At 37.6% G+C, this 12657-nt stretch overlaps 1 protein-coding gene across 3 annotated transcripts in view; it reads left to right on the top strand.

Moving 5' to 3' along the window:
- PPARG (peroxisome proliferator activated receptor gamma) overlaps positions 1-12657 on the top strand; it is a 130979-nt gene that overhangs the window by 106746 nt on the left and 11576 nt on the right. For all 3 annotated transcript variants that reach the window (XM_070433614.1, XM_070433613.1, XM_070433612.1), the window contains one exon: positions 5337-5787. In XM_070433614.1, coding sequence (XP_070289715.1) covers positions 5337-5787 — 451 coding nt within the window. The remainder of the gene's footprint in view (positions 1-5336; positions 5788-12657) is intronic.

Below are 12657 nucleotides of genomic sequence, written 5' to 3'. Positions count from 1 at the left end.
ACTGTCAGAAACAGCTAAAAATATGACACAGCCAAACCAATAGTATTCTTTCAGACAATAAATAAAAAAGATAATATTCTATGTAATTAAGAAGAAAAGTACTTGGATGATATTTTTCCTTTTGCATGATTAGATTCCGTTGGCCAATACCCCTGTTTGCCAGCTGAGGAACATTTTAGCTGGCAATCGATGGTTTTTAAAGAGCTGTGATTATCTGCTAGTTCATTAGAGTGTAGATAATTCTTCCTATTATATTTTCATTTGTCTTAAATCTCTAAAGCATGCAGGAAAATGGAATTACATTTTAAAACTTTCAAACTTCACTTCAATCACATGCAGCACTTAACTAGCACCTCTAGGATATAACAGTTCAAAGGCACTGCCTCCAAGATCCTAGCATATAGGAGCTTCAGTTTCAAAGTCACAGTTCTGCCCTGGCCAGTGTGGCTCAGTTGGTTGAGCATCTCCTGTGTATCAAAAGGTCCCCAGTTCGATTCCTGGTCAGGGCACATGCCCAGGTTGCAGGTTTGATCCCCAGGAAGCAGCCAACCGATGTTTCTCTCTCTCCCTCTCCTTTCCACTCTGTCCAAAAAATCAATAAAAACATTTAAAATATAAAAAAATAAGTCACAGTTCTTCTCAGGATAGTCATTTTATTTCAAAAAGAAAAAAGTAGGAAGTTATGTAGAAAGCTATAGAAAGAGAAAAGAACTAAACATGAATTAGGAGATCTAGTTCTCATTCAGGTTTGCTGTAAATAGCTATTTGTGGAACACCTCTTGGCTTTAGTTTATTCATAGCTAATCAGAGCATGATGATGTAGGTTATTTCTGAATACCCCTTTAGTTCTGTAAATCCCATGGTTCTCGACAAGAGGAAAATAGGAACAGCATGGGCAGAAACCAGGAAGAAGTTGAGAAAACCCAACCAAAGCATTTTGGGTTAGCATTCACCCACTGTAGCTAATCAAGAAGAACCAAATGTGTCTAAAGGAATGAAAGTCAGTCAGAAGTATAAAGAGAAAGAAGAAAATAAAATGAAGAAGATGGACCCTAAGAATTCAATTTTCTTTCTTGAGCCTTTGCTCTAATTTGTCAAAAAAACTAAGAATATTGCCCTAACCAGTTTGGCTCAGTGGATAGAGCGTCGGCCTGCGGACTGAAAGGTCCCTGGTTCGATTCCGGTCAAGGGCATGTACCTTGGTTGCGGGCACATCCCCAGTAGGGGCTGTGCAGGAGGCAGCTGATCGAGGCTTCTCTCTCGTCAGTGTTTCTAACTCTCTATCCCTCTCCCTTCCTCTCTGTAAAAAAATCAATAAAACATATTTAAAAAAAAAAAAACTAAGAATATCAGGAGAACCCCACCAGAGGAGGCACACATTTTTCCAGGCCATTTTTAACTCTTACGTGGTTACCAAAGTGATTGTTTGTGAGAGGGTAGGGTTGTCTACTACACTAATTTCAATCTCCCAAAAGGAAGAAATCACTGGAATACTCTCTGCTTTATTAGTTGACGTTTTTGTTTACCTCCTTTAGCTTGCTATTTTATTATCCAAGGAGCTGGAAATTTAGACCATTCAAGGAGCTGGAAATTTAGACCATTACTGCCATAAATGTATAATCCCTTTCATAATTCATATATTAAAAGGCAAATGTTATTGGACAACTAAGGAACACTATTGTCCTATCCCTCAATTATTAGCCAACTTTCTCCAGGACCTATGTGTTTCACATAGTAGGCATGCAGTAGATCTATAACTAAATTTAATGATCTGTATAAAAGAGTACCCTTAATCCCATCCTGGCTTTGATATGTGCAGCCATTTTTGAAAATCAAATTTACAAAAATAAAGTAGATTTGATGTCTCATTTCAAAGAAAACTTTTCTGTAATTTCTCCTTGCAGAAACCGTTTTTCTCTGGAAAAGCATGTGTTCAAGTACAATTTTCTTCATTTCATTCTCACCTTTTTCTGGTCAGTCCAGTATAGAAGGAGTACAAGTGTCATAGTGGCCAGAGGTAGATTCACCAGGAAGCTAATGAAGCTTGCACAGAGCCCCTTTGAATGCACTGGGAAGACCAATTTTATTCTTATAATTTGTATTATTGAACCAGGAATTGTTGTGACTGTACCCAACAACTGTGTACATTTTAGGCCTCACAAAACCTGACCTATCCCTGATAATATCCTAGATGTAATTAAGTGTTCTTTCCTGTTAAGGAGAGATGCTTATGTAGCCACTTGATAGAATGGCTGATAAGTACATTGTTAGCCCTAAACTAGAAGTGTAAAATCATTAAGACCAAATTCAAAGATGGTATGGTTCCTCTTATAATGGCAGGTTCCTCAGGTGATGCTGTACAAGCTAATAGAACATACAAGGCTTCCCTTTACAAAATATACAAAAACATGTAATATTTTACCAGAGGTGTAATATTAAATTAATGATTCAAGAGAAATTCCACAGACCTAATTTCACCTGCAGTTTTAAGAGGTTAGCTTGAAGGATAGGGAGGTCCCATTGTGAAATGTGCAAGTTAATTGTTTGCAACCTAAGAATTGATTTGGTGGCAAAGAAAGGCAGATCATGTCTAATGATCACTTACAGTTTGACAGATCTATTATGAAGGCTGAAAGAATCTAAGATGCAGACTTTAAAAATACAATGAAAACAGCATAATCAGATATGACTGGGGAAAAACAAAAAAATCCACCTGGTATTCATTTGCATGTCAATACCTAGAATTTTCTGCCAGTTCATCACTTTTTTCAAAATGCTGAAGGGATTTAAAAAAAAAAAAAAGGAATGGTTTGGCATAATGGTGGGGGCTGCTGATTCCTTTCTCTGTCCTTGAGTGTTTACTGCCAGGAAATCCTGACCAACATCGATTGCCAAGGGGTTAAAGTCACATTGTTGTTAAATTGGGAGAGAAAATTAGCAGGATTTTGTGCCCTATGCTCAACTATCACAGAGTTTCAAAAACAGGAACCTGGGGCTTTATATGAGGGGACAGGGGAAGTGAAGGGGAAGAGTCACAGGGTGATTTATCAGGGCATAGTTCCAGATAAATTGCTTACATGGAGGTAGAAGAATTTTAGGCATATATCCTGTGCCAAGAAACCAAACTGTTGAGCAGAAGCTCATCCAAAAGTGGAAATGGGTAGTTCTGGGTACAGTCCTTCCATATGTGAAGAGGTGATGATTTTATAGTCATGTAATTTGTACTCATGCATGTGCGGGTAGACTTTTCAGGTATCCATACCATGAGATTCTCATGGCAAAAGAAAGCTAGTATTTCATCAACATAAACTTTAATAAGCTGCAAAACTCCTGGAGGACAGAAACCACATTTTCTCTAGGTTCTGTAAAAGCAAGTTTTTCTCATGATTAGAATCTGACATCCTGGGGAAACTCTGCACATTTTAACTGATGTGACTTACTATCCTCGCCACCCTTTTTTTCTCTCCCATTAATAATATCAATCCTGAAGTGGGGGGTGGGAGCACAAAATACCCCAAAACATAGTAAGCACTGTTGGCTCCTGATTTACTTGAAGAATTAGTTAGAGCCATCAGGCAAACTTACTCTTGGGTCCTCAGATCTGTCCTCCTTTTCAGCTGCTAAACAATACAAGTGCATTTTTTTGTTTAAAAAAATAAAAAAGAATTTCTGGAATAACTCCAGTGAATGGTGCTGAAATAAAATGCAAGTTTGGAAATTTACTCAGCATCTAAGAGCCTTTAGTGTTAGTGTTATTTTCTTCAGTGTAGAACAGACTTAATAGTTCGGTGAAAATCATAGACTGGTGGAGATTAATAGTTAGAATCTTCAAACCAGCGGGTCTTGAAGCTGGATACAGCTGTCACTCATTGCACCACTTCCTCTTGCCAGTCAGGAGAGAATTCTCAGCATCTCTGCTAAAAAGAAACTTTATTTTTAGCATGTCAGTGTACAGGCACGTGTGCATGCACAATTCACACATATCCACTCACCGCGTGCGCGCGCACACACACACACACACACACACACACACACTGCTTCTGAGAAATGCAACTAGAATATCCTCAAGAGAAGAGATGGCAACCTCCAATTTAATGCACTCCCCTCAAATGAGAAATTTGAGGCCTAAGAAAGATAAATTACTTTCCTAAAGTCACATAGTTAAGCACAGAACAAAAGTTAAAACCCAAGTATCCTCAACTCTTATTCCAGTGCTTCCTTGTATACACTAATTTGAAGAGGCTTGGGGGTTTAAGCCCTTATATAGTTCAGTATATGTATATAAAGTGCTGCCCCTTCTCAACCAGAGTAGCCTTGAGAGTTTTCATAATGACCACAAACCTTTGGTTAGTTCTATAAAAGAAAATGAAAGCGATCATTTCATGACTAACCTATCCTGCTTTTTAAAGCAGCCTATTGCAAACCTGTTTCATTGATTATTTGATACCGATATTTCGAAAAATAAGTTCAGAACTCTTTTTATTTTGCCACTTTTTGCAACACTTACCCACAGGCCTTATACATCTGCTCTTACTGAAACAGATTGCTTCCAGAGCATTAAGAAAAGAAATAGACATTTTCTTGGCTCCATATTTCTAATCTGTTTCAGATTGATTTTTTTTGGTGGGGGGGTGGGGGCGTTTAAGGATATTTTACATGCATACTGAGATCTCAGTAGATTTCATCTAAAACTGCAATATTACTTTATGTTCAAGGTTGCTGAAATGATTTTTTTTAAATATTTTTATTGATTTCAGAAAGGAAGGAAGAGGAAGAGAAAGACAGAAACATCAATGATGAGAGAGAATCGTTGTTTGGCTGCCTCCTGCTCCCTACCCCTACTCCCACCTCCCACCCACTGGGATCGAGCCTGCAACCCAGACATATGCCCTGACCAGGAATCGAACTGACCTCCTGGCTTGTAGGTCAACACTCAACCACTGAGCCACACTGGCTGGGCTGCTGAAAGGATTTTTTATTGAAAAAAAGGATAAAATACATATTTCATTGAAAGCCAAGATAAACAATGGATTTTATCATTTTTAAAATCAATAACAAACACTCCTCAAACAACAGAAATTAGAACTATTAGCTAGTCATGTAAAGGTTTGTAGAATAAGTTGAAGGAATAGAAGGACAAAATTAATTAAATAGCTTTGGTCCTAGAAGACAATTAGGAGGAATAATCAGGAGATAACAACACTTTGTCATTATTAAGTGTTGTTGACTTTAAAGATTTTAGTTTTTGAAGCAAATGTGTATAAAGAAACTGGGATGCTGTTCACTGTGAATTAGAAGTCTCCAACTAAAGCACTTTTTCTCTTTTTTATTTGCAGCCATTTGTTATCTATGACATGAATTCCTTAATGATGGGAGAAGATAAAATTAAGTTCAAACACATCACCCCCTTGCAGGAGCAGAGCAAAGAGGTGGCCATCCGCATATTTCAGGGCTGTCAGTTCCGCTCGGTGGAAGCTGTGCAAGAGATCACAGAATATGCCAAAAGTATTCCTGGTTTTGTAAACCTTGACTTGAATGACCAAGTAACTCTCCTAAAATACGGCGTCCATGAGATCATTTACACAATGCTGGCTTCCTTGATGAATAAAGATGGAGTTCTCATATCGGAGGGCCAAGGATTCATGACAAGGGAGTTTCTAAAGAGCTTGAGAAAGCCCTTTGGTGACTTTATGGAGCCCAAGTTTGAGTTTGCTGTGAAGTTCAATGCACTGGAATTAGATGACAGCGATTTGGCAATATTTATAGCCGTCATTATTCTCAGTGGAGGTAAGATTCATCTTTGATCGTCCATAAAAGTGGGTGGGATGGTGGTGGAATGGCTGAATTTTTTTTTTTTTTACTTTTACTTTCCTAGTGCTAGTGAATGTTCCTTTTCTCTCTGTACTCACTGCACTTTTCATACAGAAAATGCCGATGGCATAATGCCGTGAAAGTGTCACCACGCATGTCAAATACCAAGAAAGGATATCATAGATTTTCTGTTTGAAGGCTGAGGCTAACCCAGGCTCTTTTCTTTTAATCCTCATATAATTTTTTTCCTAATCAAATTCAAGCATGGAAGACAAATGCCCTCTTCTCTTTTTCCTTTCTCCTTATTTTCTTTTTTTCCTTGTCTTTTTCCTCTCCTTTCCAGAAGGCCAATCTAATATTTATGTCATTTAAGTAATGACATGTATAACTGTGCTTGAGATGATGCTCACTTGGCATAGAGAAAGTGCCATTAAGTGTTTTTGGTCAAATTATGCTCCTGCCCCACCATCAATAAGATATTTCTTTGAATTCCTTTTCCAATATCAGGAATCAAGCATATATACTATCTACTGACCTCTACCTACTCTCTCATGTAGATTCCTTTGATTGCTTCCCTCAAAATACCTTTGTGAGGGGTTTGGCTGTGGTTAAGAATGCAATCTGAACCAAAGAACACAGAGCAGAGAAATGAATTGAGTTATTTAGCAATTCATTGTATTTTTGGCCTTGCAAGTACATGATCTAACTGACCAACTCCAAAAGCCAAGTTTATACTAAATGCTACTTTTATTGGCCTCTCACATGTTTCCAACTTGAATAGAAGAAAGTTTTACTGTCATCTCGCTCTATAAAAGTTGTTTTTAATGACGAGTTTTCATTACTGAAATGGAGTTCAGGTGAGCTTTTTATGTGTCCTTACAGAATATCCTCTGAAAACTGGGGTGACATGGTAGAAGGGTGATATAGGTATAGATTTAGATATAGATAGATATAGATATTGATATAGATATAGATATAGGTAAGCTGTGTGTAACTGTACAGGATATTATAAAGAGCATGATCCATTCTATTGTCCTTTGTTGTCCAATTACTTGAGAGTTGAATGCTTCTGAAATCAGGTGTGTAGTATATTAGTAATAATAATAATAATAATAGCAAACGCTTAAGTACTTACTGTGTTCTGAGCACTGCGTTCACATTCATTTCGTTCTCACAACCCAATGAAGTAAGTTCCATTTTGCAAACAAGGAAACCAAAACACTAAAAGGTTCAATCTTTCATTCAAAGTTACCCAGCTAGTAAAAGATGGAGCCAGGATTATAAACACGGGCAGTCTGGCTCCAGAATCTATACTGATACTGCCCTGTGTGTGGCTAGGGTACATATGATAACAATATGGCATAGGTTAATTCTGGAGCCTTAAGTCCAGTGTCAAGTTGTAACTCCTTTAAAAATGATTTTTTAATGTAACAAAAATATGCTATCCAACATGTTTTAGTATCTTGACTACTTCTTAAACAAATTAACCCTTGATCCTCTTGAAACTGATTAGTGCAACAAACAAAAATGATATTCCAGATTACTTGAGGTTCACTAAAAGAAAAAGATTAAATTTTGAAAAAAAAAACAGATTAGAAAACAAGTTAATATTGTTTAAATAGCTAATACTTTAAGGCACATTTTACTTTTAATGAAAAAGAGAAATAAAATGATTAACATTTGATATATTTCTAAGATTTTTCCTAAGCACATTATATAAACCATGTTTGTATTTCTTTCTCTGCTTATCATTTCCCCATGTCACTACGTATTCTTTGTTAATATTTTTATTAACTTTTAAAAATAAAAGAAATACTTGGTCATTATATAATCCAAAGAGTACAGAAAAGTGGAAGTGAAAAGTAATTATCTCTTTTCTCAGAATAAAGCTAGATTAACAAAGTCCTATTTCTCCTACCAAAAAGTTTCTATGCATGTGCTAGCATATGTATATGCTACCACTTTTAATAGCTATAAAATATTTCATTTTATAAAAGACTGTTGCCTACTAAATTATCTATATATGTTTAGGTTACTTATAATTTATTATAAAAACCTATAGAAAAGAATACAGAAAAAAATTTTAAATATGTTCCAAATTTTGCTGTAGTGAACATTCTTGTGGGTAAATTTCTGTTCAATTTTCAGGTTATTTTCTGATTCCAAATGGCCAAAATGGAATTGCTGGGTAGATGGCTATGAACATTTTTAAGTCTTTGTCACATCATTGCCAAGTTGTTTTCCATAAAGTTGGTACTAGTTTATATTCCCACCACAGATGCTAAGGGAAGCATTTAGAAAAAAACCACTCAAAGATACTTAGTTTCTAACCAGGAAATATCTAGATAAGAAATAATCATGATAATTATGGGCTTTTTTGAACCGGAGTGATGTTGTTATATGGGTACATGAGACAACAGTGTGGTTTCATCTAGAAAAATGCCATTAATGCCCATATTTCACAAGCTAGATTATTTTAAAAATCAGTGATTTGTTAGGCCCTTAAATGTTTCATTAATTAGCCGAAAAATGTATGTATATAGTTCTGTGAATAGCTTGGTTCAATGTAATAGATATTTCAGGCAGGCCGAAGCCAGGGATCAAGCCTGCAACCCAGGTATGTGCTCTTCATTAACCAGGAATGTAACCTGCCGATGCTCTAACCACTTAGCACACTGGACAGGGCTCTCAATTAGTTTTAATTTTCTTTCTATCAGATTTTCCAGAAGAGGAAAACATTCATGTAAGCAAGAGGTTTTAATTCAGTAAACATATTTCTGATCCTACCTGATCTTAAAGAGCGATTATTTTCTCCTCTGCAGTTCATTCTGATTCTATAAATAGCTTTAGTGATTTCAGGAAAAGAAGTACTTTTGACAGGCATCCATTGACCTCATTCTGAGCTAGGTCTAGAATCACAGAAGAGCTTCATTCTAGTGAAGGCACTATGACCCTAGACCACTGGTTCTCAACCTTCTGGCCCTTTAAATATAGTTCCTCATGTTGTGACCCAACCATAAAATTATTTTCGTTCCTACTTCATAACTGTAATGTTGCTACTGTTATGAATCGTAATGTAAATATCTGATATGCAGGATGGTCTTAGGCGACCCCTGTGAAAGGGTCGTTTGACCGCCAAAGGGGTCATGACCCACAGGTTGAGAACCGCTGCCCTAGACTGAAGGAAGAATGGGGAGATGGGCATGATGTAAGAGTCGGGTGGTAAGGACTTGGGGAAATTAAAGGGGGGCCCCAGAGGACCTAAAGGGGATTTTTTGGATGAAAGTACCTGATTTGACCCAACAAGTATTTGCTGAGGAAACTAGAGTTGCTATAGTAAGATCACTGTCACTCAACTTCAACCCTAGAAACTGCTGATACCATTAGATGTGGTACTTAGATTGGCCTGGTGCTTAGCATCTCTACTATTTACTCAGCTTTCAAACCAAGATTGTGAGGAAGGTGACCCAGTTCTCAAGTTTTTCTCCTCTGAGCCTTAGGCAAGAATGAGACTAAAAACATCAGCACTCTAGAAACAAAGGAAAGCACTGTGTACATTTTAAGAGTATTTCATATGCATTCTCATTTCATAGACAGAAAAGTGAGGGTCATAAACTTATGCAATTTGCCTAAGATCTAATAACTAGTGAGCAGTGGGACTAGGAGTGAAACCCAGGTGTTCTAACTATCACCTCCAAATGCCCCGTCTGCCCCAAGCCCTGCCCTCTGCTACCTGGCTAGTGGATTGTGGTCGGTCAACTCTCTCACATTTGTGTGTGGGGTCGAAACCTGTACTCCCTTCATGATGCTCTCTAAGGTATAGATGTACCCATAATCCATACCTTATTCCTTGCTATTTGGGATGAGTAATGGTTTCCCTTGTTCCCTCTAGTCTCTCTGACTGGATAGGTGGCGTCAAGAGTAATAAAACTGCCTCCAGCAAGGGCATGTTTGCAACCGGCGCCACAGCATCATGCCAGCCACACATGCAAACTCCCAAAACCTACCCAGCAACCAAAGCCAAGTGGAAAGCTCAGTAAAGCTGACAAGCCCCAGGATACTCCATTGGACACTTTGCCCCTTTGAGCGTTTGCTGTTTGGTGAAGAAAAAGCATAGAAGGGTTCCAGCTGGAACTCTACAACAGGAAAAAGCTCTTTTTGCTAATTCAAAACAGTTTGGAATCTATTACAGTTCTTCCCAAACTTCCAAGATATGGGGGAGGAAATTCACTGGATTTTACAATATATTTTTCTAGGCAGATTGCCATCACCATCCTAATGACAGAGAAGCTATAAATATTGATACAATGGCCACAGATGGCAAGTCATCCAGCCTCCTCCTTTACTCCCTTGAGACGGGCTTGGCTATCCAAACCACCTATATAGCAGCTTCTTCTTTTTCCAGCAGTCCCAGCCATGTTCTTGCTCTGTGAAGCAATTTTGGACAGCTGTGCTCTTGGAGTGATCTTGTGCATTTCTGCTGCTGAGTGGGCAGGGAGAATAGGGTATAAGAAGGGAGAATTGTTCTCATAGTTACACATTTGCAGATCAAAGAAAAAATAATATCCTCTTAAATAGTGCATAACTGCTTGTCCCATAGGTCAATAACCTGGGATCTCTGTTTCTCACCTTTGATCATGACTATAGAGTATATATATGTATAAATATAGATTTAGATATATAGACTTTTAAATTTGTTGGAATTAGAATAGAATCAAAGCACAGCACCTGACACAGAATAAATACTTAATAAATGCTTGTTTAGTGAATAATAAGCAGATATTAACAATTATAACTATAATTTATCAATTATTTTGCTGTGTGCCAGACTATATGCTAAGCACTTTACATACATACATTCATAATCGTTGTTCAACCTTTCCTGCAGCTCTACAAAGTCTATTATTATCCCCATTTAACAAATGGAGAAAATAGAAATTTAGAGAGATTAAGCAACTTGCCCAAAGTCACAGAGCTACTAATAGGTGAGGCCAAGGATCAGACCTGGGTCTCCTTTAACTTAAAACTGATGCCTTTAACTACTACTGCCTTTTGTGTAGTGAGATGGAGAAGCATCTCAGTTAATTACCTTGGTCTTGGAGTTCTTTGGCAGTTATCAAAAACTACCTTTTTCCATATTGCCTGCAAATATTTTAATCAAGAATTCCCAGGTTAGAGTCCAGATATTACTTACTAATATTCAAAGCCCTTCTTGAAACACCATTTTAACTTTTCTAACAAAATTACACCCTGAGTTTGAAAATTGCTCTGGGAAGGAATGGGGCCCAGTGATAACACTGAAGACTGGTGCTGTATTCTTTAACTTGTTCAGGTAGCATGGCCCCTGGAAATAAAAGCACTGTTTGCAGAGCTCTCCACAAAAATTGATAAGCTTTAAAAAACTGAGTAAATACATTCGTACTTAATCAGATACCATCTTACACCAGGTTCTAATAGAGATAAGTGGTTGCAGAAAAATTTATGAGAGAAATTTAAAATTGTTAAAATACCATCCACTCATTTAATTTCTTCCTGCCCATTGGAAACAAACAATCAAAATGACACTCGTCCAGTTGTAGCGGCAGAACCTCATTCCAGCTCACAGAACACTAATGTTCCACAGGCGCAGAGTCTGTGGAGTTCTCTTCCCCATCCCTGGTTGTTTTTCAAATCTTAAGGATATTTCCGGCTGATGTGTCATCTTCCCATTTTACTACAGAACTATTTATGCTAGTTAGAATGTACATATAGCACTCCTCTGGAACAGAGTGTACATGCTTGAGTGGGCCTACACTTTTCTTGAGGAAATCCCAGCTTAGGGGGCCTCTGATTCTACATGATCTTCTTTGTCTGTTTGTATCATCCTAACTAGTTAACTGGGAGGAGACAAAACCCAACATAGGAGAAGAAAGTTGGCCTACTATTGTTCATAGTATTAGGTATTAAAAATACCAGGAACAATAGTAGGCCAACTTTCTTCTCTCCTATACCAGTTAAATATCCAACTACCTTATTTATACAGTTGGTTTTTTTTTGGTTTTTTTTTTGTTTGTTTTTTTTTTGGACAAGAGTCAGGCTAGTGCCTAACTGGTGAAAGTTATTTTTCTGATTTCTCGTGATATCAACAATAAACAAGGACATCTTATTTCTCATATGACTAAGCAGGACAGTCAAAGAGTGTTACTACATGATTCAAATCCCCCATCAAGGCCCATGATTGTGTCAGAGAGTAATAGCATTCATTTATTAATTGAAAAATGGTTTGGGGCATCTATACTATGTCTGCATAGTTTATGCCAATCTTCTCCTCTACCCTTCTACTCCTCCCACCATGCTTCCACAACCAGTGGGAAAACACTTTCAGGTAGCCAGTATGGCTTTGAATAATGACTCAATTTGAGTTATCTCAAAAGGTCCCAGTAGTTCACTCTTTTCATAACCTCATAGACTTGTTTTAGACAAAAGTGAAGGGTATTTATAAATTCTCTACTGGCACTCAAATTCTAAAAACCAGAGAGCTGAGGGTGGAGGGAAGGGAAAAGATGGACCATATTAGAATCATCTGCAAAACTTATACACACACACACACACACACACACACACACACACACGGGCTTTTGTTGTTTGAAGAATATAGAAAAACCTTTATCTGTGACTGCTTCAGAAATAAAATGTCCTCCTCACCCCGGGCCTGGTAGGCTGGGATCATTTTAGTGAGTGAGCAATTTTGACCCCAGAGACAGACATGGGTTTGAAAGCCAAACTGCTGAGTCATTCCTGTCACCACACCGGCAGCCTTGGAAAAGGTTCAGTCAGTCAATGGGCCGCTTTTTGGAGTACTTTATC

Source organism: Myotis yumanensis, unplaced genomic scaffold (assembly GCF_028538775.1).
Source record: "Myotis yumanensis isolate MYYU_CA2020_CCGP unplaced genomic scaffold, mMyoYum1.0.hap1 SCAF_14, whole genome shotgun sequence".
NCBI lineage: Eukaryota > Metazoa > Chordata > Mammalia > Chiroptera > Vespertilionidae > Myotis > Myotis yumanensis.
This window is presented reverse-complemented; position numbering and strand designations above follow the sequence as displayed.